Here is a 20,119-nt window from a genome sequence, read left to right on the forward strand (position 1 = left end):
AAACCGGAAGTACGTCTCCCAAAACATCCGGTCCGGTGTAGTGGCGGAGGGATGGCCGCCTCAAGGTTACCCCCGGCGGCGCTTTCTCTGAAACAGGTGAGGTTTGGCCGAGAGGAGGAAAAACAAATAACATCCACCGACTTACCGAGGGCGCAGCGAGCTGCGTTTTCCAGATAGCAACCGCTGCTAGCTGCATTTTCCAGGTAGCAACCACTGCTAGCTGCATTTTCCAGGTAGCAACCACTGCTAGCTAGCTTGATAGCCGGCATTGCTCTGTTTTTAAGCCCCGTTTTGAATTAAAAGGCGACAATAACTTTCACTTCTCCACTTCCACTACTCTTACTCATAATTTCACGTCCGCCCTTCGAACAAGTTATATCAAACAGATATATATTTGTTTCGTGTCGGATGTGTTGCCGGTGAAACACCGCCGTGCTAAACTGTCGATCTCACGGTTACAAAATTTAAAGCTCACCTGGTCTTGGAGACATTGGAGGGCACAAAACCTAGAAATTAAACAAATATACGTTTTAAACAAAATGGTTATTGACAAAACTCTGCGAAGAAACACATGTTTCAATCTGTTAGTTATAATTGTATAGTTTCGTCGTACAAGCAAATTCTGCCACCTGAACATTTTGAACAGATACAGATTTAGATACATTTCTATTCATATCATCGACGTTTTCACGTAACTGATTGTTTTTAGTTATATCTCTTACCTGTTTTAATGGTTCCATCTCGTTTACTGTCTTTTGTCTTATTGTTGAACTTAACGACCTTCCTGATGGTCATTGTATTTTGTAACTGAAATTTAGTGTTTTTGCCTTGCCTCTAAATTAGAAGAAAAAACAAACATCTGAAGTTCATCCCCCAACTGATTATTTGTGTTCCTCTGTATCGGCTCCAACTAACAGCTGATGTTCTCAGTTCCTGCAGAGGCAGAAGATCTTGGGTATCTACAGGAACATCCTGCGGACCATCCGTAAAGTTCCGGACGAGGCGGACAAGAAGTACCTGCAGGACTGGGCGAGGGCCGAGTTCAAGAGGAACCGTGACGCCCGCGATCAGGTGACGTACAGTGGGGAGAACACTGCTGATTTATCAGCTTTTTCAAAGCATGTAGAGACTGTCATTTTTATCATAGGTACTCTTCAACAGCGAGTGACAGAATCAAACAAAAATCCAGAAAAACATGATTTTTAAGTAATTCGTTTGCGTTTTACTGTATGACATAAGTATTTGACCGCCTACCAAGCGGTGAGAATTGTGGCTCTCATAGATCTATTAGTTCTTCTTTAAGACGCCCTCCTGTTCTCCACTTATTACCTGGCTTCATGGCACCAGTTTGAACTCTGCTTGTATAAAACACACCTGTACACACACAGTCAAACAAATTCTAACCTCTCCACAACGGTCAAGACCAGAGAGCTGTGATAGAACATCAGGGATAAAACTAGACCTGCACAAGGCTGGATGAGCTACAGCACAAAATCAACTTGGTGAGAAGGCGACAAATGTTGGCACAATTATTAGAAAATGGAAGAAGGTGACAGTCAATCCGCCTCAACCTGCTCAAGAACTACAGGAAACTTCTGATCTCTGTCATTCCCAATAAAGGCACAAATATTAAGTTTTCTTTTTCTGATGTCTTGCAATAAAATGCACTCACTTACAGTTAAAGGAGTACCCATGATGAAAATTCGACCTCTACATGCTTTGCAAGTGGGAAAAGCTGAAAAATCAGCAGTGTATCAATAACTTGTTCTCTCCGTCTGCGTGGTGTCGTGCAGCCGAATTATAGATAAGATTTCCAACAAAATCTGAAACATGTGCATCAACTCACCGCCCTCTGAAGAAACCTTTTTGTAAAAAAAAACCTTTTTCAATTATAAAAAGAAAAACAAAACTTCAGCACTGCTGTTGTCCATTAGGGGGCGATCACACACGGGCTGTCGGAAGGCTGTACGGTTCTGCAAGGGTGGAGAAGATCAGGAATGAGTCCATCAGCATAGGAGGGACGGTGAAGGATGCTGAGGCAGGAGGTCTGGAGGAAGACCAGAGAGGAAATGAATGGTTGATGAATTTCACCTTTCCCTCCTACCAGGACGCCATCCGGATGATGATCACGCAAGCCAACAACCACCTGGAGGAGCTGCAGAGGACGCTGGCGCTGGCAGGGAGCTAAGCTACCTGGATGCTTTCTGGCCAGACCTTCTGGGGCCGCAGATGATGAACTCTCCGATCCGGGAAACCGGCCGAACCCGTCCAGCGGCCTCAACAAACCAACCACAGCAGGAGTATATAAAGACCGTTTTAATACAAAAGAAGTGGCCATGCTGGGAGCAACATGCTAACCAACATGAGGAATGACAGGTTCTCCACGCTTCAGGTGACGGCGCTGAAGGACAAGGAGTGTCGGAATGGTGGACGGCTCCTGGTCTACCAGGAGAACATCGAACCCTCAACCCTCCGCGCCGTCATATAACCAGTCCACGTCTGCAGCTTCGGCTTCTCCTCTGTGAGGAGGCGCTGCTGTTTTGTCTCCTTCAGATAAACGTGAGATGTAACAAGGCCACGGTGTCTTCTCAGTATTTTCAAACCAAAAGTTTCACCTCGACTGATCTCCAACATCTGCACGCACGGGTTCAGACGGTCCACACACACTCACCGGTTTGAGGATGTGAGTCACTCACTCCCGTTAGCATCCCTTTTTTTTAGTTAATCATAATTAATAAAACACAAAGAATAAATACATCCGGCTTTAAAAAAACAAAAAAAAAAACGCCCGTCACGCTCGTGGCCCCTCAAAGGATCAGTGTTTGAGGAATAAATATAAAACCCACCGGCTCGTCAAAGTCAAATCATTCCAGTGTCACAGACTGAAGTCACCGAGCAGCAAAAATCAGACGAGGCCTTTCTTCACGAGCATCCAACACGGGGTCCGGCCAGAACCTCAGCCCAAAGCTTATCACGCTGTCGTTTCCTCGCCCCGCTTCTCCAAAATGGCACAATTAACAACTAGCACCTACTGGCTAACTCACAGCTACGGTCAGTACAGCAAACACGGCCGGGGCGTCGGATCTTCCAACAACAACAACAACTTGGGTTTTAGATCGACTGGTTTTTGCAAGATTAGTTTAAAAACTGTTAGCTGACTTGCTAAACTGCTAAGTGTCGCGGACCGACAGCCTCCTCGGAGTAGCATCGTCCCCCCTGGGCGAGATCTTAAGATTCACACTGGAGCTGTGGTCAGCAGTCGTCCCGGCGGCGAGCCCTCAGCACGCGGAGCTCGTCCTCCAGGTAGGCGATCCTCTCCACCAGGGCGGCGCGGTCGGCCTGCGCCCTCTGGTCCGCCTGCCAGCGGGCCTCCTGCACCTTCCTCTCGTACCAGCGCTCCATCTGCGTGGACACCGCCTCGAAGAAGTACTGCGTCACCTCCACGGCGTGCATGTTGTCCCTCTCCTGGGCGAAGGAGGACTCGGCAGGCCGGTCCACGAAGACCTCCTGGGTCCTGGTCCCCGCCGAGCCCTTGGACTTGGCCCTGCCCTGGGAGAGCTTCTTGGGGTGCTTCCCTTTATCCCGCCCGCGATCCTTCTCTCGGAGTCCGGCTTCATTCTTGCGGCGTCCGGCGGCCGGAGACAGGCTGCTGGCCCGCTGCCCCCACCCGCGCTCGCCAAAGTCCGAGTCCCGCGTCCACACCTGGGCGTCGGGAGGCGGTGCCGAGCGCTCCTTGGGTCGAACCACCGGGGCGGCCGACGGCGGGCTCGTGGCTGCAGAGGGGGAGGAACTCTCCGCTTGAAGCACCTTGTCGCCATCTGGTGTTAACACACGTAGCTGTTAGCATTAGCTTCTGTCACCGGAGGACGACATGAACCACAGAATGGGACAAGACGTGTTTAATTTCTTTTTGTTTTGATTTCTTTTGCTCCATTCCACACTGGAAACAGCTGACGGTGCAGATGTTCCTCTTTTAACTGATGTTGCCGGCTCTCAAGGTACTCGTACCGTAAAACTGCGCTTGTGTTTAAAATACACATTTTGAAAATACTGTATTTTAAATATAATTTAAATTATAAATACAATTTAAAATACAGTGAGTGAGGATTTCAAAAATGAAGGCCTAAAAATAAATACTGGATCTTGTATTCACAGATTAAATTGACGCCTTTCGAGTGCAACAATGAGTTTTAGCCCAGTTCGGAGTTAGGAGCGGTTTGATGTTTTAAAAAATAAAAATAAAAAAGAAGCGTCTTCCCTCCATCTACAAATGAAGTTTAGACAAAGAGTAGCAAAGTGTGCATGTTACATTTAGCATAGCATTGTAGCATCAAGTGTGGAGGCTGTATGTTAAGGAGTAAATGAATAAACTTTCCCAACCTCCGACACAGCTGCACATTTTTGTCCAATCTTTGTGATAAGTGACACACACACACACACACACACACACACACACACCTATAAGACCTACACTCACCGGGTGAACTCTCCACGTGCACCACAAAGTAGTGGTTGGCCGGTGTGCCCTCCAGCGTGCCGGACTCGCTCCTGCAGGAGTCCGGGCCCGGGTGGGGCTCCTGGGCGGGGCCGGCCCCGTTCTGGCCCGCCGGCAGCACGCTGAGCCCGGAGCCCTCGGCCTCCGCGGGGCCCTCGGGGGCCGGGCAGCGCTGCGGGGCGTCACCGGTGAAGCGGCCGTCCATGTTCTGCAGCTTGGACAGACACCAGCTCTTCAGCTCGGTCACCAGGGACGTCTGCTTCCAGACACACACACACACACACACACACACACACACACACACACACACACACACACACACACACACACACACACATGAAAACTCTGTTTATGTTTTCATTTTGGTTTTCTATTTTCACCCCGTCTTTTATTCTCCTTTCCAATTTGTTGTCCATTCTTATCCTTGATGATGTATTTTGCTATTTTCTAATTGTCTCTATATTCATATTTATTGGCATGATAACTGTTACGCTGCTGTGACAAAAGAATTTCTTATCTTAAACACACACACACACTTTTACTGTGAGATGGTTCTGTCTACATCTGAGATGGTTTCTCATTGAAGCCTTGGAGGCGAGATATAAGTGAGATGTTCTGGAGGAGAACATCTCTCTCTGCACAGTGTGTGTGTGTGTGTGTGTGTGTGTGTGTGTGTTACCTGTCTCCTCTCGGCCTCCGTGCGCTCCTGCTGGGCCTTCTGTTCCATCCTCTGCACACACTGGCTCCGCTCTGCAGACACCCTTTCTACCGTGATCCTGTCCAGAGCCCGGATCTGACACACACACACACACGGAGTGTGAAGTGTTGAGAACACACCCCTCTCTCCACCTGAAGCAGCAGGTGTGTGTGTGTGTGTGTGTGTGTGTACCTGGTGTTTGCTCTTGCGGTCCAGCTGGCCCATCTTGCTGTTCATCAGGTCCTGCACGGTGTGGATCTCGGTCTTCATCTCCTCCTTGGTGGCCTCCAGCTGGTTCTCCAGTTTACTGATCAGGGGTTCGCAGCGGCAGCCGTTCAGGGGCGCCTGCGGGGGGCCAGCGGTCATCAACACACACACATCTTGGTATACACACACACACACACACACACACACACACTGGTGGTCCTGACCTGCATGATCTTGCCGTCCTTGCCGCGGTAGAGGGTGTAGAGCTGGTAGGCCTTGTAGCTGTGAGGAGGCCCCGCCCCCTGCGTGGTCGCTCCCCGCTGCTTGCTCCGCCTCTTGTGCGAGGCCTCGCCGGGCCGGGCGTCTCTTCGGCGCAGCGGCTCCGACAAGGACGGCTGGAACACACCGAACCCCTCGGGCGTCAGACCTTACTGCCCAGACTCCTTCTGGTGAGGCGGGAAGAAGCCCTCACCTTGTCCTTCTGCTTCCGGCTCTTCCCCTTCCTGCCGTCGGCCACGGCGCCCTCCGGCGGTTTGCCGGCGGCGTGCTCGCTGCTCGGCGTGTCGTCGGCGGCGGAGGCGCTGTCCTGACGGGGAACATTTTGAGAAGGTGGCGCTCGGATAAACCGGTTCCCGCGGTGCACGGCGGCGCTCCTCTCACCTTGCACGGCATGGGCTCGTCTCTGGGCACCGACTGCGCCCTGCCTTCGGCCTTCAACTTGTCCCTCCTCTTCCTGGCGCTCCTGCCGCGCATGAAGCTCTGCACCTGAGGAGCCTTGGTCAGGAGAAGAGCCACCTCGGGGTTGTTGTGCTCCCTGGCGAGGTCCAGGGCCGTCTGTCCGGCCTGAGGCCAGCAGACGGAACAACAACCTCACTGACATTATCTGCGATCACCGCTAAGCTGACGCTACGCTCGGCGAGAAGCTATTATATCCGTCACCTTGTTGCAGATGCGGCTGTCGGCTCCGGCCTCCAGCAGCAGACGCGCCGTCTTTTTGTGATTCAGCGCAGCTGCCACATGTAGCGGTGTGTCCCCGGCCTACACACACACACACACACAAGCCTTAGACTCCAACCATATGGCGCTCTCCTGAACGCGCCATCGACCACGCGCTCTCATCTGGAGAAACAAACCAATTATCCCGGTTTTAGCCCGGCACGCCTGAGTTGCAGCCGCGGCTCTGCATCGTTTTCAGTGAGAACTTTCCTTTGAGAGCCGCCAGAAATATTTTAATGAGCAGAATCACAAAAAGGCCTGGATGAGATGTAAAATAGTAGTTTTTCTCCAAAATATGTGTTCAATAAATGCTCGCGAATGACAGATGATATGTCTGACTATATTGTTTTCTGGCAGTTTTAAATTGGTTATGTGTTTTATTTTGGGTGGATACATACGGAATTTATTGTAAATTTAAAAAATATTATTTATCCATTCATTTTTACTTTGGGGGTATTTTTGAGAAATGTACCGCCATTTTTTATTGTATTATTTTTGGGTTAATTCAAAGGAATTTACTGCTGGTTTAAAGATTCCTTTTCAGGAAATTTTCAAAAGAATTTATGACTGCATTAAAGATTTTTTTCAATTCATTCTATTTATTCTAATTTTGGGGGTTATTTTGAAGGAATGTAATGCCAAGTTGAATATTATTCTTGAATTTTGCATTATATACAAGGAATTTTACTGCTATTTTAAAGACTTATTATATTCTCTATATGCTAATTTCTAGGTTATTTTTATGGAATATTTTGCCAATTCCAAGATTCTTTTAAAGTTTAACTCTTAATTACTTATTTGCTAAAGATTGGTTATAGATGCGGTGAAACAGGGTTAGATTGGGGAGGTTGACCGCTGAAGGGAAAAGCCTGCTAATTTCATTTATTACTAATTTAATTCATTACATTTATTTTATTCATTTTTTGGGTTATTTTTAGGGAATAAATTGCAAATTTAGAGATTTAATTTTTTGTTGACTAATTTGGGAGTTATTTTTAAAGCCTATATTACACATTTGAAAGCAGTATTTTAATTACATTTTTCACTGATTTTTCACTCTTCATAAATCAAAAAAACCAACGGTGACGGAAAGCATCCGGACAAAGAGTCAAACAGCAGCTGATTTCTAGCTGACGTTCATCACCAGGTTCTTCTCAGCCACGGAGCAGAAGGCTCCCAGGAGGGTGCGGACCATCTGGGTGTGGTTGTAACGGGCCGCCACATGGAGACAAGAATCGCCCGCCTGGAGCGTCACAGCGAGAGAGCGGGACACGTTACTATTCCCCTCCCGGAATCTTCCGGAATCTTCTCCCCGCCGGGACGGCTTCCAACGCTTACGTGGTTCTTGCTGTCGGGCCTGGAGCCTCCCAGGAGCAGCACCTTGGAGCTCTGGGCGTGGCCGTTCTGACAGGCCAGGTGGAGCGCCGTGTTTCCTGCCTGCCGGTGGAAAGGGACGCCGCTTAGCAACGCTAAAACTCTTAAAAAAAAAAACAAAAAAAAACGCTAAAATGTTTATATCACATGTCAAAATGTGGCTCGCGTGAAAAAAGTCTTAAAAGATCGGATTGTCTTAAAATAAATAAGTCAAACGCGTGCATTGAATATCCACATCGATGGCATTTTCAACGAGTGGAATTTAGAAATACAAACAATCCCTAAATAAGATAAGATAAGAATTATTTATCCCAAAGGAAATTGTTGTGCCAGAGTTTCAAGCACAACATAACAGTAATAGATAATAGCAGGAAGGAGGGAGAATAAGAAATACAATAAAATATAAAGAATAAATATTTATAAATAAATAAAGTATTTATAAATATAAACATTCAGGAAGAGAAAAGTGGATGCAGATGGAGGGCTGGTTCAAGAAAAATGACTCATTTTGGATTTGAATAAGTCATAAATTTAACATGAAGGGGGAGTTACACTTATTTTATATTACATTTACATTACATTACATCTTCCTACTATCATCTATTATCTTCCTACGATTATCTATTATTGTTATGTTTTTGCTTGAAACTCTGGCACAACAATTTCCTTCAGGATAAATAAAGTTGTTCTTATCTTATCTAATCTTATCTTATTTAGTTCCATTTATATCGTTACCGTCACATGTGGCCCTTCGAGGGCAACCGCTATATATTGATGAAAATGAGTTTGACACTCCTGATCTATGAAAAGTGACTGAAAGACTGAATATTTGAATGTTTTATATGATTTGGGAATAAGAGTGAACATATTTTTCTAGATGACAAGTAAATAAAAGGGTGAATGGCTGAATTTCTTTATATGACGTGTGAATAAGAGTGAAGAATTAGCGGCATGGATAGTGAATGAATGAATGAATGCGTTTCATTTTCTTGTCAACCAGCTGTGCTTCTACGCAGTGGCGACGCGGAGCGACCTTGTTCTTGGCGTGCACGTTGGCCCCGGCCTTCACCAGCAGCTTGACCGACTGGCTGAAGCCGTGCCAGGACACCTCGTGGAGGGCAGTGTTTCCGTCCTGGAGGTGAGACGGGGGGAAAAAGAAGAAAAAAAAAAATAGGAAAGAAAGCTCAAACACAAGCTGAGCAGCTTTTTTTTTTTTTTTTTTTTTTTTAAATCTATGTTAACACGCCATTATGGCTTCAAATGAAAACCTTCTTCAATGGCGGAGACGGGAAGAAATACGCTTTGAAAACAAATTGTAAGGAAAAAGAAACACCTCTGAGTAGAATAAAATAAAAGGTAGATAATAAACATAAAACCAATATTGTTTTTTTTTTTTTCCCCATGCAGAAACTTGAAGATAAGAATCATTACACGCTCGCTTTTAATCTTTGAATGTGCACACACACACACACACACACACACACACACACACACACACTTTCTCACACACACACTTGCATAACAGAACACTCCCCGAGTGGCTCGGTAAGAATCTCAAGTATCACCCCTGCCTTGACATCTTTGGTCATTAGCCTGTGTGTGTGTGTGTGTGTGTGTGTGTGTGTGTGTGTGTGTGTGTGTGTGTGTGTGTGTGCATGTGTGTGTGTGTGCACCTTGTCCTGTCTGTCCAGCGCACACCCCTCCTGGATGAGAGCACCGATGATGTCACTGTTCCCCACCACGGCCGCCCGGTGCAAAGCAGTCTGCTCCCCCTGTCCAACACAAAACACAACAACGCTGACACACTACACACACTAGGGTGTGTGTGTGTGTGTGTGTGTGAGAGGAGGGGTTAAAGGCGGAGAAGGGGGGGGGAGTCAAAGGCCGAAAAATCTATCAGATCTCAGTGACAGCGGGTCATCCAGTGAAAAAAGCCCTGCTGACTGACACCAGATGTGCGGATGTTTGCCTAGCTTAGCTTAATTAGCTAAGCTAGGCTAACATCTGCACTCAGAGCAAAAAAAAATCTGAGCTGGATTGCGGAGGGGGGGGTATTCGGAGGGCGTCTTTGGTTACAGAAAACCTCCTCTTGCTTTGTAGAAGTGAACGAAGAAGATCCAGATCTAATGATCTAAACCAGAGCTACTGGCTAACTGGGCTAACCGCTAACACCTTCGTCTGGTTCTTCCAATGGACAACATACTGATGATAAACTGAATAACAAACACAAACGCACAAGTTTAAAATATCAACAGTGGTGAATAACCATTGAACTGTCCATCCACATGATTCCTGATATTTTTTTGACATTTTTCAAAGCGGCCCCAGAGGTTGACAGTGTTTCCACGAAGAGCCGGAAGGACAGACGGAAGCAGCGAGAAGAAGATCCCAGAGAGCAGGCGAGGCCATAGAAGGAGTTTTTGGGGGGTTTGGGTGAGGAAGAGGAGGAAGGCAGGGTGGAGTTAAGGGGCGGAGACGCCAGCGAGGGGTTTCAGGGGGAATAAAAAAAGGACGAAGGGGGCGGATTTCTGCCGTGGCGGCAGGTTTGGCTAACCTCCTTCACTCTCCCTGATCCTCCAGGCTCCTTCCCAGCCCTCCTCCACTGTCTTCTCCCCTCCTCCTCCTCCTCCTCCTCCTCCTCCTCATGTCTCCACCTCCTGCTCCCTCCAGTCCCGGAGGATGGACTGCGTCCTGTCGCGGAGCTCATGGACCACAGAGAGTGAATTCGGCGGCGCCAGAGATCGGGGTCGGGGCTACCGGCGAGGAACGGGGACCTGCATCCTGAGGGGACGCCCACCAGGGGGAAGTCCAGGGGGTCCCACTCCAGGCCGCTGGAGGCCATCGGGTTAGCGGCGGCGAGCCGGAGGCGAGGGCGAGGAGGGCGGAGAGGTTGGGCGTCAAAGAGGAAGGGGAGGAAGGAGATACTCACATCATCTTGGATGTCCAGGTCGCAGCTGGCTTTCAGCAGGATACGCACCACCTCCAGGTGGCCTTTGTATGCAGCCAGGTGCAGGGGGCTTCGGCCATACTGGACACACACACACACACACACACACACACACACACACGTTTACTCTCTGAGATGACTTCTCATCCAAGTCTTGCGTAGCGGAAGCGTGACGTCCTGGAAGCCTACTGGAGATCAAGTGACGAGTGTTCTGGAAGCGCCAGGAGGAAGTTCGACGTTACCTGACTCCCGTAAATCACACACACTCAAAAAATAAAGCCGAGCAGCCGGGGATCAGGGTTTAAACGCTCCCGACATCCTGAAGGAGACATCAAGCGTCATTAACTCCGCTTAGCGGTGAGAGGAGAACCCACTGCAGCTGAGGAACTTCAGACAGGAGAGGTTTTATCTGTAATTATCCGGCGTAAGTGCGCTTTAATTACACGTCGAGTGTGTGTTTAGTGTGTTTTCCCACACAAGCGCGGTTTTGGCGCTGTGAGGTTTTGTTCTTCGGCATTCTCCGCCGCCTCGGATCGGATTTCGGAGCATCCTTATCTTTGCGTTACTGGAGAACACCTGATGTGTATTTGGCGCTTCCACATCACAGCAAGAAGGTCTCTGATTGGTCGACCGTCCAGATGTGGATGAGCGGGAGAAGAGACGATAAATGAAACCCGTTAAAATTATCTGCCGATGTAAAATGGTCCCCAACATGGCGGGGAGTGAATTCCAAAATCTATATAACACCAAAAATAAAAAGAAAAAGCTCCTAATTCTTGTACTTTCTGCGTTTCCCAGTAGCTTCCGGTTAAATACAACATCTCCTCTTGGCCTCCGTTGATGACCTTTAATCCGTGTCAGCGGCTCATATTTATCGGTTCACCTCTTCATTTCCAATCTATTCCACGCTCCGCATGAGACCGTCGCTCTTCCTGAGGAACTTCTTGCCGGCTTTATCCAGGATTAAGCTTGTGTAACGCAAACGGGGGCAGATGTCAGCGTCCGACGGCGTTCGTCCAAACAAGAAACATTCATACGTAACCCGGCTTCTACTCCGGGGCGTCTCGAATCTGACCGACGTTTTCACCCAAGCTATCTAAGCAGATCGGAGCTGAGGATCATTACCCGTCGCAGAGATTACCCCGCGTGGAAAACATCCGCTTAGTCCGCCCACAACAGGGTTTTGTATTTTGATCCCGGCGGGGGAGGAGGAGGAGGAGGAGGAGGTGTCCTCAAAGTATCACGTGAATCCATGAAGCGCAAGGCGGCAGCAGATCGCTAGCAAAAGGTCTAATTTTTGAAACGGTTGCTGGTCATTCACAGGGAACCCTGTGGACGGTGATGTTTGCAGAGGGAGCAGGTGGAGGAACATCTACAGAGGTGCAAGATAGGATACGAGTACCGTGCATTTTCATTTCCTCTCAAGAGACACGCTTACGACGCAGAGTTTAAACTCAAGGCGATCGGTCACGCAGGAGAACATGGGAATAAAGCAGCGGCGAGAGAATTCAACTTTAGTGAATCAATGGTGCGGAAGTGGAGGGAGATGACCTGCGCCAAGTAAAGAAGACTGAACACAGTTTCTGAGGAAACAAAGCGAGACGGTTACAGTTAAAGGACAAACGGGAAAAGTGGGTTGTTGAACAGACAGCAGCAAGTAGAAGCGTCTCTACAGTCACTATTCAAATGAAGGCAACAGCGCTAGCTAGCGACATGAACATCAAATAATTTAGAGGCGGTCCTTCTCAGTGCTTTTGTTTTATGAAACGCTTTGAACTGCGATAAATGGAGATGGAAAAATATGTTTTTCAACGAGGGCGGCACAAATACCGTTAAGAGCTACCGGTGTGTACGGTACAGTATTGTGAATGCACTAACATGTTTTGGGAGTGAATGGAGTTGTAAGAACGTTGGTTTGTATTCTATTAATAAAGTTTGACTAACTTATCTGACTGTTTTGTTGACATTCCCTTTAGCGCAGCTCCATTTAGCAACCCCAGACACGACTGCAGCTTCTAATATATGCGCCCTATAATGCGGTGCGCCTTATGTGTGAATTTGTTTTTTTTAAATTAGCCATTTATTGAAGGTGCGCCTTATAATCAGGTGCGCCTTATAGTGCGGAAAATACGGTACTCTGAAGTATTGAGGGAACCGAGAAGGTGGAGAAGAGGGGAACAAATGTGGAGAAGCGATAAAAAGACTATCAGAGAGGTTTTTAGACACTGAGGAGAAGACGGGAGGCAGGAGAGATGGTGGTTCCTCCTTGGGGATGAGGAGACTGGAGAGGAATGAGTCCACCAGAGGGACATGTTCAGATGTTCTGGAGATAAAGTCAAGAGCGGGAAGGTTCGGACATGGACGGGGGAGGCACGGTGAAGATCTGGGTAGAAGGATGCTGAAGCCGAGGGAGGTTTACGGATGGAGGGAAAGAGGCCGAGAGTTGGCGTTGGATGATCGGTCGCGGGAAGAACCCAGAAGAAAAGACAAGGATTGTCTAGGATATAAATACTGAAGACAACATTAAGCATCCTTTCTCAAGAACTCGACATACGGGTATGATTTTAAATTCAATACAATCATCTCTTTGAATGTTGACTCTTTCTTCAGCACTTGTATTTGGACATTCGTGCAAATTCGCGCAAAAAAGCGGAACATCTCCCGCGACAGGAAACCAGAGGCCACACACTTCTCTTGGCTCCTAAATGGCCGAGTCTTTACACACTAATTGTTCTGCTTCTTTCCGCTCACGGAGGATGTTTTCACACTCCTGCGTGGAAAACTCGCGGCGACAGACTTTACCCGGCGGACGAAAAGCGGTCGTGTCTTCCTCAAAACACAAGAGGAGGGTTTGAATAAGTTAACAACAGACAATTTCACCCGTCTCTTTCGCCATGTAAGGGGTTAGCATGTTAGCATGAGCATCACTCAACTCCACCACGCTGTGATTATTGTTATTTAGCATGTATGGGCCGAGCTCGTGCGCAAGTACCATCAATGGCGTGATTGGCTGCTTAGCGTGATTGCATCGTATTGTATGATTGGCTGGACACCTGTCACAGCAAAATGATAAAGAAAAAAAATAGTTAAATATCTAATTCATTTGCAGAGCGCTAGCTGCGCAGCTTAGAGGGAACATTGATCGTCACACGTCACTTTCTTACCCTGATGATGGCTAGCGGTCGTATTTAACGCCGTGGTGACTTCCCCTGGCCCAGAAAAGGACGTGGAAATCCATCTTGGGTTCCGGTTGTTAATTTGAAAACCCTTTTTTTTAATAAACTAATTAAACTTTCACAGTGTCTGTTTCACTAAGATGAGAAGAAGTGCAGAAATCCTTCAAAATCGAGCGAGAACGTCCTCCCATTTTCCCGTCTTGGGAACCGTTATCGGCCGGCTTGCCTCCGGTCCTCGCAGTAGCGCTCGGGAATCTTGTAGATGAAAAGAAACCGTTAAACGTCGCGATGCCTCCGAAAGATTACAACTAAACCAAGACGGTGGAAACTTTGCTTCTACGTGCATCAGCTTCGGAGTCTGTCGGAACCGGTCGGGGGCGGTTTAATGGTTTTAAAAAGAGGAGCGGCTTGACGACGACCATAAATGGAGTTAAAGCATCATGTGCAGCAATGCTACATTTAGCATCACATTGTAGCATTAAGTGTGGAGCCTGTAAGCTAAGGATGAAAAACTCCCCCGACCTCCTCCGGCATCTCCGTCCCATCCTCAAGGTCAAACCGGAGCGGATTAATGACGTTTCAATTCATTTCCCAAGTCATGTTGTGATTGCGTGCAGGAACAGCTCGCCCACGTTTCGCTCACCTTGGTGACGGCTACCTTGGCGCCCTTGTTAATGAGCTGCACCACATTGTCGGCCTGGCCCTTGTGCGAAGCTACGAGGATGCCTCAGCAGCATCCTGCTGGCTCATGAAGCGGGAAACGTGTCGCCGTCGTCTCCGGACGCGGCGCTCACGGCTTCGGCGGATGACCTCCGACGCCCTCTAACTCATAGTGCGCCTTATGTGTGAATTTTTTTCTTTAAATTAGCCATTTATTGAAGGTGCGCCTTATAATCAGGTGCGCCTTATAGTGCGGAAAATACGGTACTCTGAAGTATTGAGGGAACCGAGAAGGTGGAGAAGAGGGGAACAAATGTGGAGAAGCGATAAAAAGACTATCAGAGAGGTTTTTAGACACTGAGGAGAAGACGGGAGGCAGGAGAGATGGTGGTTCCTCCTTGGGGATGAGGAGACTGGAGAGGAATGAGTCCACCAGAGGGACATGTTCAGATGTTCTGGAGATAAAGTCAAGAGCGGGAAGGTTCGGACATGGACGGGGGAGGCACGGTGAAGATCTGGGTAGAAGGATGCTGAAGCCGAGGGAGGTTTACGGATGGAGGGAAAGAGGCCGAGAGTTGGCGTTGGATGATCGGTTGCGGGAAGAACCCAGAAGAAAAGACAAGGATTGTCTAGGATATAAATACTGAAGACAACATTAAGCATCCTTTCTCAAGAACTCGACATACGGGTATGATTTTAAATTCAATACAATCATCTCTTTGAATGTTGACTCTTTCATCATCCTCAAGGTCAAACCAGAGCGGATTAATAACGTTTCAATTAATTTCCCGAGTCGAGTTGTGACTGCGTGCGGGAACAGCTCGCCCACGTTTCGCTCACCTTGGTGACGGCTACCTTGGCGCCCTTGTTAATGAGCTGCACCACATTGTCGGCCTGGCCCTTGTGCGAAGCTACGAGGAGGCGCTCGGAGAGTGCGAGAACCTCAGCGGCATCCTGCTGGCTCATGAAGCGGGAAATGTGTCGCCGTCGTCTCCGGACGCGGTGCTCACGGCTTCGGCGGATGACCTCCGACGCCCTCTAACTCATGGTGAGCCCCTTCCGGTGAGCGGCAGGCGGGGAAATCTGTCCTCGTCGTCCTTCTACCGCCGCGCGCGCCGGGAAGAGCCGGCCGAACTCCCCCTGTTCATGGTAGCTGCCGGGGAAAAAGAGAACAGGAAGCACATGGAGTGAAAAAACAGGAAAACGACGTCAGCCCGGTGGAGTCCTGCTCGGTCCAGCTGCCGAGGCCGGGTTACAGAAACATCTCCGCTGCAGGACACGGCATAAAACTAAAAAAAACTGTGTATTTGGGGACGTCGCGAGGCTGCGGACGCTCATTGAAGGAGGACAAACAACTTATTAACTTGTTGGGCAAAGCTATTTTCACAGGATGCTGATGAAATGGTCATAAATCTGGTAGATAGTGTCCTGACACACACACACACACACTGGCTTCAGTGGTTTGACGACTGTTTTGTAGGCGCACGCCTGCGGTTTGGGTTGGACAGCATCAACCGGCTCCTCGTCATGTTTATATGAGGACATTCCTGTCTAATGAGGCCTTATCACACCTTTTCCCGTGATCGGTCCTCCGGCTCCTCTGGGCCGCCGAGGACGGCTGAAGGTGGGATTTATTATCTTTGGAAGAAGACCCAGGATGTCGGGCTGGTGCTACAACATTGAGTGGGAGTTGAATCATGTATACACACACACACACACACATAAATATAGATACATAAACACACACACACACACATATATATACACACACAAGTGAATAAATATAGATACACACACAAATATAAATATATACAAATCCACACACACACACATACATATACAAATATAGACACACACATATAAATATAGATAAATACACACAAACGTATATATATACACACACACACACATATGTATACAAATGTATACATATATACATTTATACAATTACACACACATATATACATATAAAAATATATACACTGACATATATACACACACAAATATACAAACATGCACATATAGAATATATACACATATATTCATACACACACACACACATATATATACATATACATACACAAACACACACGTATATATATACAAACACAAACACAGGTATAAAAATTTGTACATACACACACACACACACACACATATATATATATGCATACATATACAATTACACACACATATATACATATACAATTACACACACACAAATATATATACTTGCAGATATAGAATATACACACATATATTCATACACACACACATATATATACATATACAAATATATACACACACACACATTTTTATATCTACACATACATACATATACAAATATATATGTACACACACACATATATCCACACATAAACATACAAACACTGACACAAATACATACACATATACATACATACTTATTCATATACACACACACACTCACACACACACATGCATACATTTCCAGGACATTGCATGAAATGTTGCCTCTTGCAGTTTCCCAGATGTTCAGGTTTTTGTCTCAAATGTCCAGTTCCCTCTTTTGTCACCTAATTCCTGAAGCTAATCCCTTAATAACGTCTGTGTTATTCATTCATTCATTCAACCTGATGCCCACTTATGGTTATTTCGAGTTACGCTACACGCCTGAGACACTACAACCCAGCCTGTGTCGGAGAAAACACGCCAAGAGTTGACGGTAAAATACTTTAACGCCTCTTTGATTTACCGTCACCATGAATCCTCACGTAGTAACCAGGGCTTCCCAAAAAAGGAGACGGGAGCTTCAGCAAGCAAGTCCCGCTGAGAGGACGTCCTCTGCGAGACACACACACTGGAGAAATTTGCGTTCATTTAAATATTAGCATTAGCATTAGCATTAGCAAGCCTCCTTTTTAACCTCTGGTTTACGATGCCAGACAACCCAGAGGCAAAGAAGCACAAACTTCCTGATCACGTCAGCGATTTCTTGGGGCGTCTAAATCATCACGTGCTCTTTTACTTTAAAACTTCACTCTTAAACCCACATGGAACAAAAGCACTACTTTTATCGCATAGATTTAGCGGATTTTGACTTTCACCGTAAGCTGTGGTTGTCTCAGCAAACATGGCGATCAATATGGAGATAATCCGGCTGGGACAAAAAGGCACGTCCTCTGAGAACGCCGAGCTTCTGGACAAATTGTGAGCGATAATATCGAAAACAGCGCAAGATCCTGCATCCTATCACCCCTCCCGACAGTTTCATCTGCCTAACTAGTGCTCTTTGGTAGAATCCTGTTGCGACCCGTGCATGGTGCTGCCCTCTTCTGCCTGCCGACACCTGGATTTCTGCAGGAGCGGGAGATGACGCGGCGGACAGACCTGTAATTAATCGGAAAACACCCCCCTTAGTGTGTTTTCGTGCGGCGAGACGGATTCAAACTCAACTTTATGGAATGCTAAGTCCTCCTCTGGTTCAATTATTATCCATCAGCCCTAAGCAGTGAAGATGTAGCACAAGGATTAGCCTCCTTTGAAAGCGTTCTACATGCAGACATTGCAAAGTGGTAACCCGAGGAGGAGGACGGGATTGTAGTCGCACAAAGTCGGTGGTGACTGCAGGGGAAGAGGCAGGTCCGGTCTGATCGGGGAAACGTAATCCGCCGCGACAGCGCTCCGGTCAGGTTCCGGGCTCGGCGATGTAGCGAGGGACGCTAATACGAAATGGTACAGCTGACATCTAGGAGACCCATTCTAGGTGCCGGCGGGCACGCATGGGTAAATCCAGAAAAGGATTACTTCCAGGACATTAGCCTTTCGTCTCTGCTCAACCGTAACTGTGTCTCTTCGGTTTCGACTCACATCCGAGAGACGCGCTTCGGTTTCAGCTGACAGACTGACGACTCAGACGACCCACGTACGCTGAATATCGCCAAACTGTGATCACATATTGATTCGTTTTTCCGAGCTGATGCCGAGCTCAATTCAGAAAAGGAAGAGCAAGGGATTATTTGGTTTACCCGAAAAAACAACAACATTTGGAGAAAATTCCTAAATGTAGATTTCATTTGTAAATAATACCACCCAATTTAAAGTTCTCCAAATGTCCCTCAAGACTGCAAGGAAATAACCCAAAAATCAGATGGAAAGTGCCAGAACATTTGCTACAAATAGGCAGGAAATTACTGGTGGTGCAGTGGTTAGCGCTTCCTCTTCAATGCAAGAAGGTCCCTGGCTCTAACAGGGCCTTTCTGTGTGAAGTCTCCAAGTTCTCCCCGTGTCTGCGTGGGGTTTCTCTGGGTTCTCCAGTCCAAAAACAAGCAAGAGGTTCACTGGAGATCCTACATTGACCGGTTGTGTGTCCATATGATGTGTTAATGAGAGTGAATGGCTTCATGTCTCCATTTGGCATGTGAATGAGGGAGCGAAAGTTGTATGCCTCAGTAGGACATGTGAATAACAGGTTTAATGGTTGTGTCTTAATATGAAATGTGATTGAGGGAGCAGAAGTTGTATGCTCTGTGGGACATGTAAATAACAGGTTTAATGGTTGTGTCTTAATATAAAATGTGATTGAGGGAGCAGAAGTTATATGCTTCAGAAGGACAACAAGTTTAATGTTTGTCTTAATATGACATGTGAATGAGGGGGCGAATGTTTTATGTCTCTATATGCGTGAATGACAGGATGAATGGCTGCATATCTCTAGATGAGGGTGAACCCAACGACAGCTGGTATAGGCTCCAGCCCCACCGCAACCCTGAGCGCAGGCTAAGCTGTAAAGATAACAAATGAAAAAGCAGGAAATTGCCACAGATTTTCAGATTGCAGCATCAGATTTTAAAAGTCGGCCCCTGAGCCTTTCACAAAAAAAAAAAAAAAGAAGAAGATGGAAATGGAATCCATCCATTCACTCTGACGCTGGAGATGATCATTCCAGCGCCGAGGACAAATACATTGTGTTGGGGAAGAAGGTGCGATGCATTCGTCAGAGCTGTGTGTCTCTAAAGCCACACACACACACACACACACACTTAGACCCCACAAAGTGAGGAATGTTATAGAAAGCATTAAAAGCCCCTCGCCGACCACTAACCAACACTCTCACAGGGGCCGATTCTCTGAAGCTATAAAAGGGTGCTGATGCACTATGGTAACATCTGAATAAGTCCCTCCTGCTGGCTGAAAAACTGAAGATTAAGTGAATGGAGGGGAGGGGCGGCCATTCCAGTTGATTCTACTGAAGATCCCGTTCAGCCGGAGACCCGATCGCACAAAGCGGCCCTGGCGGCGGCGGGGGCTCCTCGCGTGCAGCTAGGCAACGGGGCCTTTGTGCGAACTTTTTAGGAACTCCGGCGTCAGATCAAAAACACAAGAACACGCCAAGGCCCCGGCTTTTCAGAGGAGGGCTTGGGCGGGAGGCCCTGGAGAAGGACTCATTAACCTGCAGGCCACGCACGTCTGTGCCAGTTCCTTCCCGGAGAAAAAAAAAAAAAAAGGGGGTGGGGAAGAGAAGGCGCAGATGGGGTTTACCTGATAACGAGTAATAAACAGCTGCCGCGGAAAGATCTGGAGGGTTT

The 20,119-nt window shown here is 47.4% G+C and overlaps 2 protein-coding genes across 5 annotated transcripts in view; one reads left to right on the top strand and one right to left on the bottom strand.

Moving 5' to 3' along the window:
• Positions 1 to 2,575, top strand: lyrm2 (LYR motif containing 2). Its single transcript, XM_086143177.1, has 3 exons — positions 1 to 96; positions 931 to 1,071; positions 2,108 to 2,575. The coding sequence occupies exons 1-3, from the start codon at positions 52 to 54 to the stop codon at positions 2,186 to 2,188; spliced, it is 267 nt and encodes an 88-aa protein (XP_085999303.1). The 5' UTR covers positions 1 to 51; the 3' UTR covers positions 2,189 to 2,575.
• The window catches only part of ankrd6b (ankyrin repeat domain 6b), a 27,592-nt gene continuing 9,577 nt past the window's right edge, over positions 2,105 to 20,119 (bottom strand). The window contains exons 1-15 of one of the 4 annotated variants that reach the window (XM_086143174.1): positions 17,639 to 17,891; positions 15,393 to 15,705; positions 10,699 to 10,797; positions 9,443 to 9,541; positions 8,803 to 8,901; positions 7,734 to 7,832; positions 7,540 to 7,638; positions 6,339 to 6,437; positions 6,060 to 6,242; positions 5,872 to 5,985; positions 5,624 to 5,794; positions 5,385 to 5,537; positions 5,175 to 5,288; positions 4,478 to 4,754; positions 2,105 to 3,818 (exon numbers count right to left, since the gene is read on the bottom strand). In XM_086143174.1, coding sequence (XP_085999300.1) covers positions 3,253 to 3,818; positions 4,478 to 4,754; positions 5,175 to 5,288; positions 5,385 to 5,537; positions 5,624 to 5,794; positions 5,872 to 5,985; positions 6,060 to 6,242; positions 6,339 to 6,437; positions 7,540 to 7,638; positions 7,734 to 7,832; positions 8,803 to 8,901; positions 9,443 to 9,541; positions 10,699 to 10,797; positions 15,393 to 15,518 — 2,298 coding nt within the window. In that variant the 5' untranslated portion in view covers positions 15,519 to 15,705; positions 17,639 to 17,891 and the 3' untranslated portion in view covers positions 2,105 to 3,252. Of the gene's footprint in view, positions 3,819 to 4,477; positions 4,755 to 5,174; positions 5,289 to 5,384; positions 5,538 to 5,623; positions 5,795 to 5,871; positions 5,986 to 6,059; positions 6,243 to 6,338; positions 6,438 to 7,539; positions 7,639 to 7,733; positions 7,833 to 8,802; positions 8,902 to 9,442; positions 9,542 to 10,698; positions 10,798 to 15,392; positions 15,706 to 16,123; positions 16,259 to 17,638; positions 17,892 to 20,119 lie in introns of those variants that run through there. The other 3 variants (XM_086143173.1, XM_086143172.1, XM_086143176.1) reach the window with 3 other exon arrangements.

This window comes from Fistularia commersonii, chromosome 36 (assembly GCF_037954325.1).
Source record: "Fistularia commersonii isolate RoL2024-O1a breed Wild chromosome 36, RoL_Fcom_v1.0, whole genome shotgun sequence".
Lineage (NCBI taxonomy): Eukaryota > Metazoa > Chordata > Actinopteri > Syngnathiformes > Fistulariidae > Fistularia > Fistularia commersonii.

Bases quoted from the DNA above. Each gene is read 5' to 3' on its own strand.
- lyrm2 (XM_086143177.1), top strand. From the start codon at position 52: ATGGCCGCCTCAAGGTTACCCCCGGCGGCGCTTTCTCTGAAACAG. The intron at 97-930 runs GTGAGGTTTGGC...TGATGTTCTCAG, and splicing joins CGGCGCTTTCTCTGAAACAG to TTCCTGCAGAGGCAGAAGAT. The intron at 1,072-2,107 runs GTGACGTACAGT...CCCTCCTACCAG, and splicing joins ACCGTGACGCCCGCGATCAG to GACGCCATCCGGATGATGAT.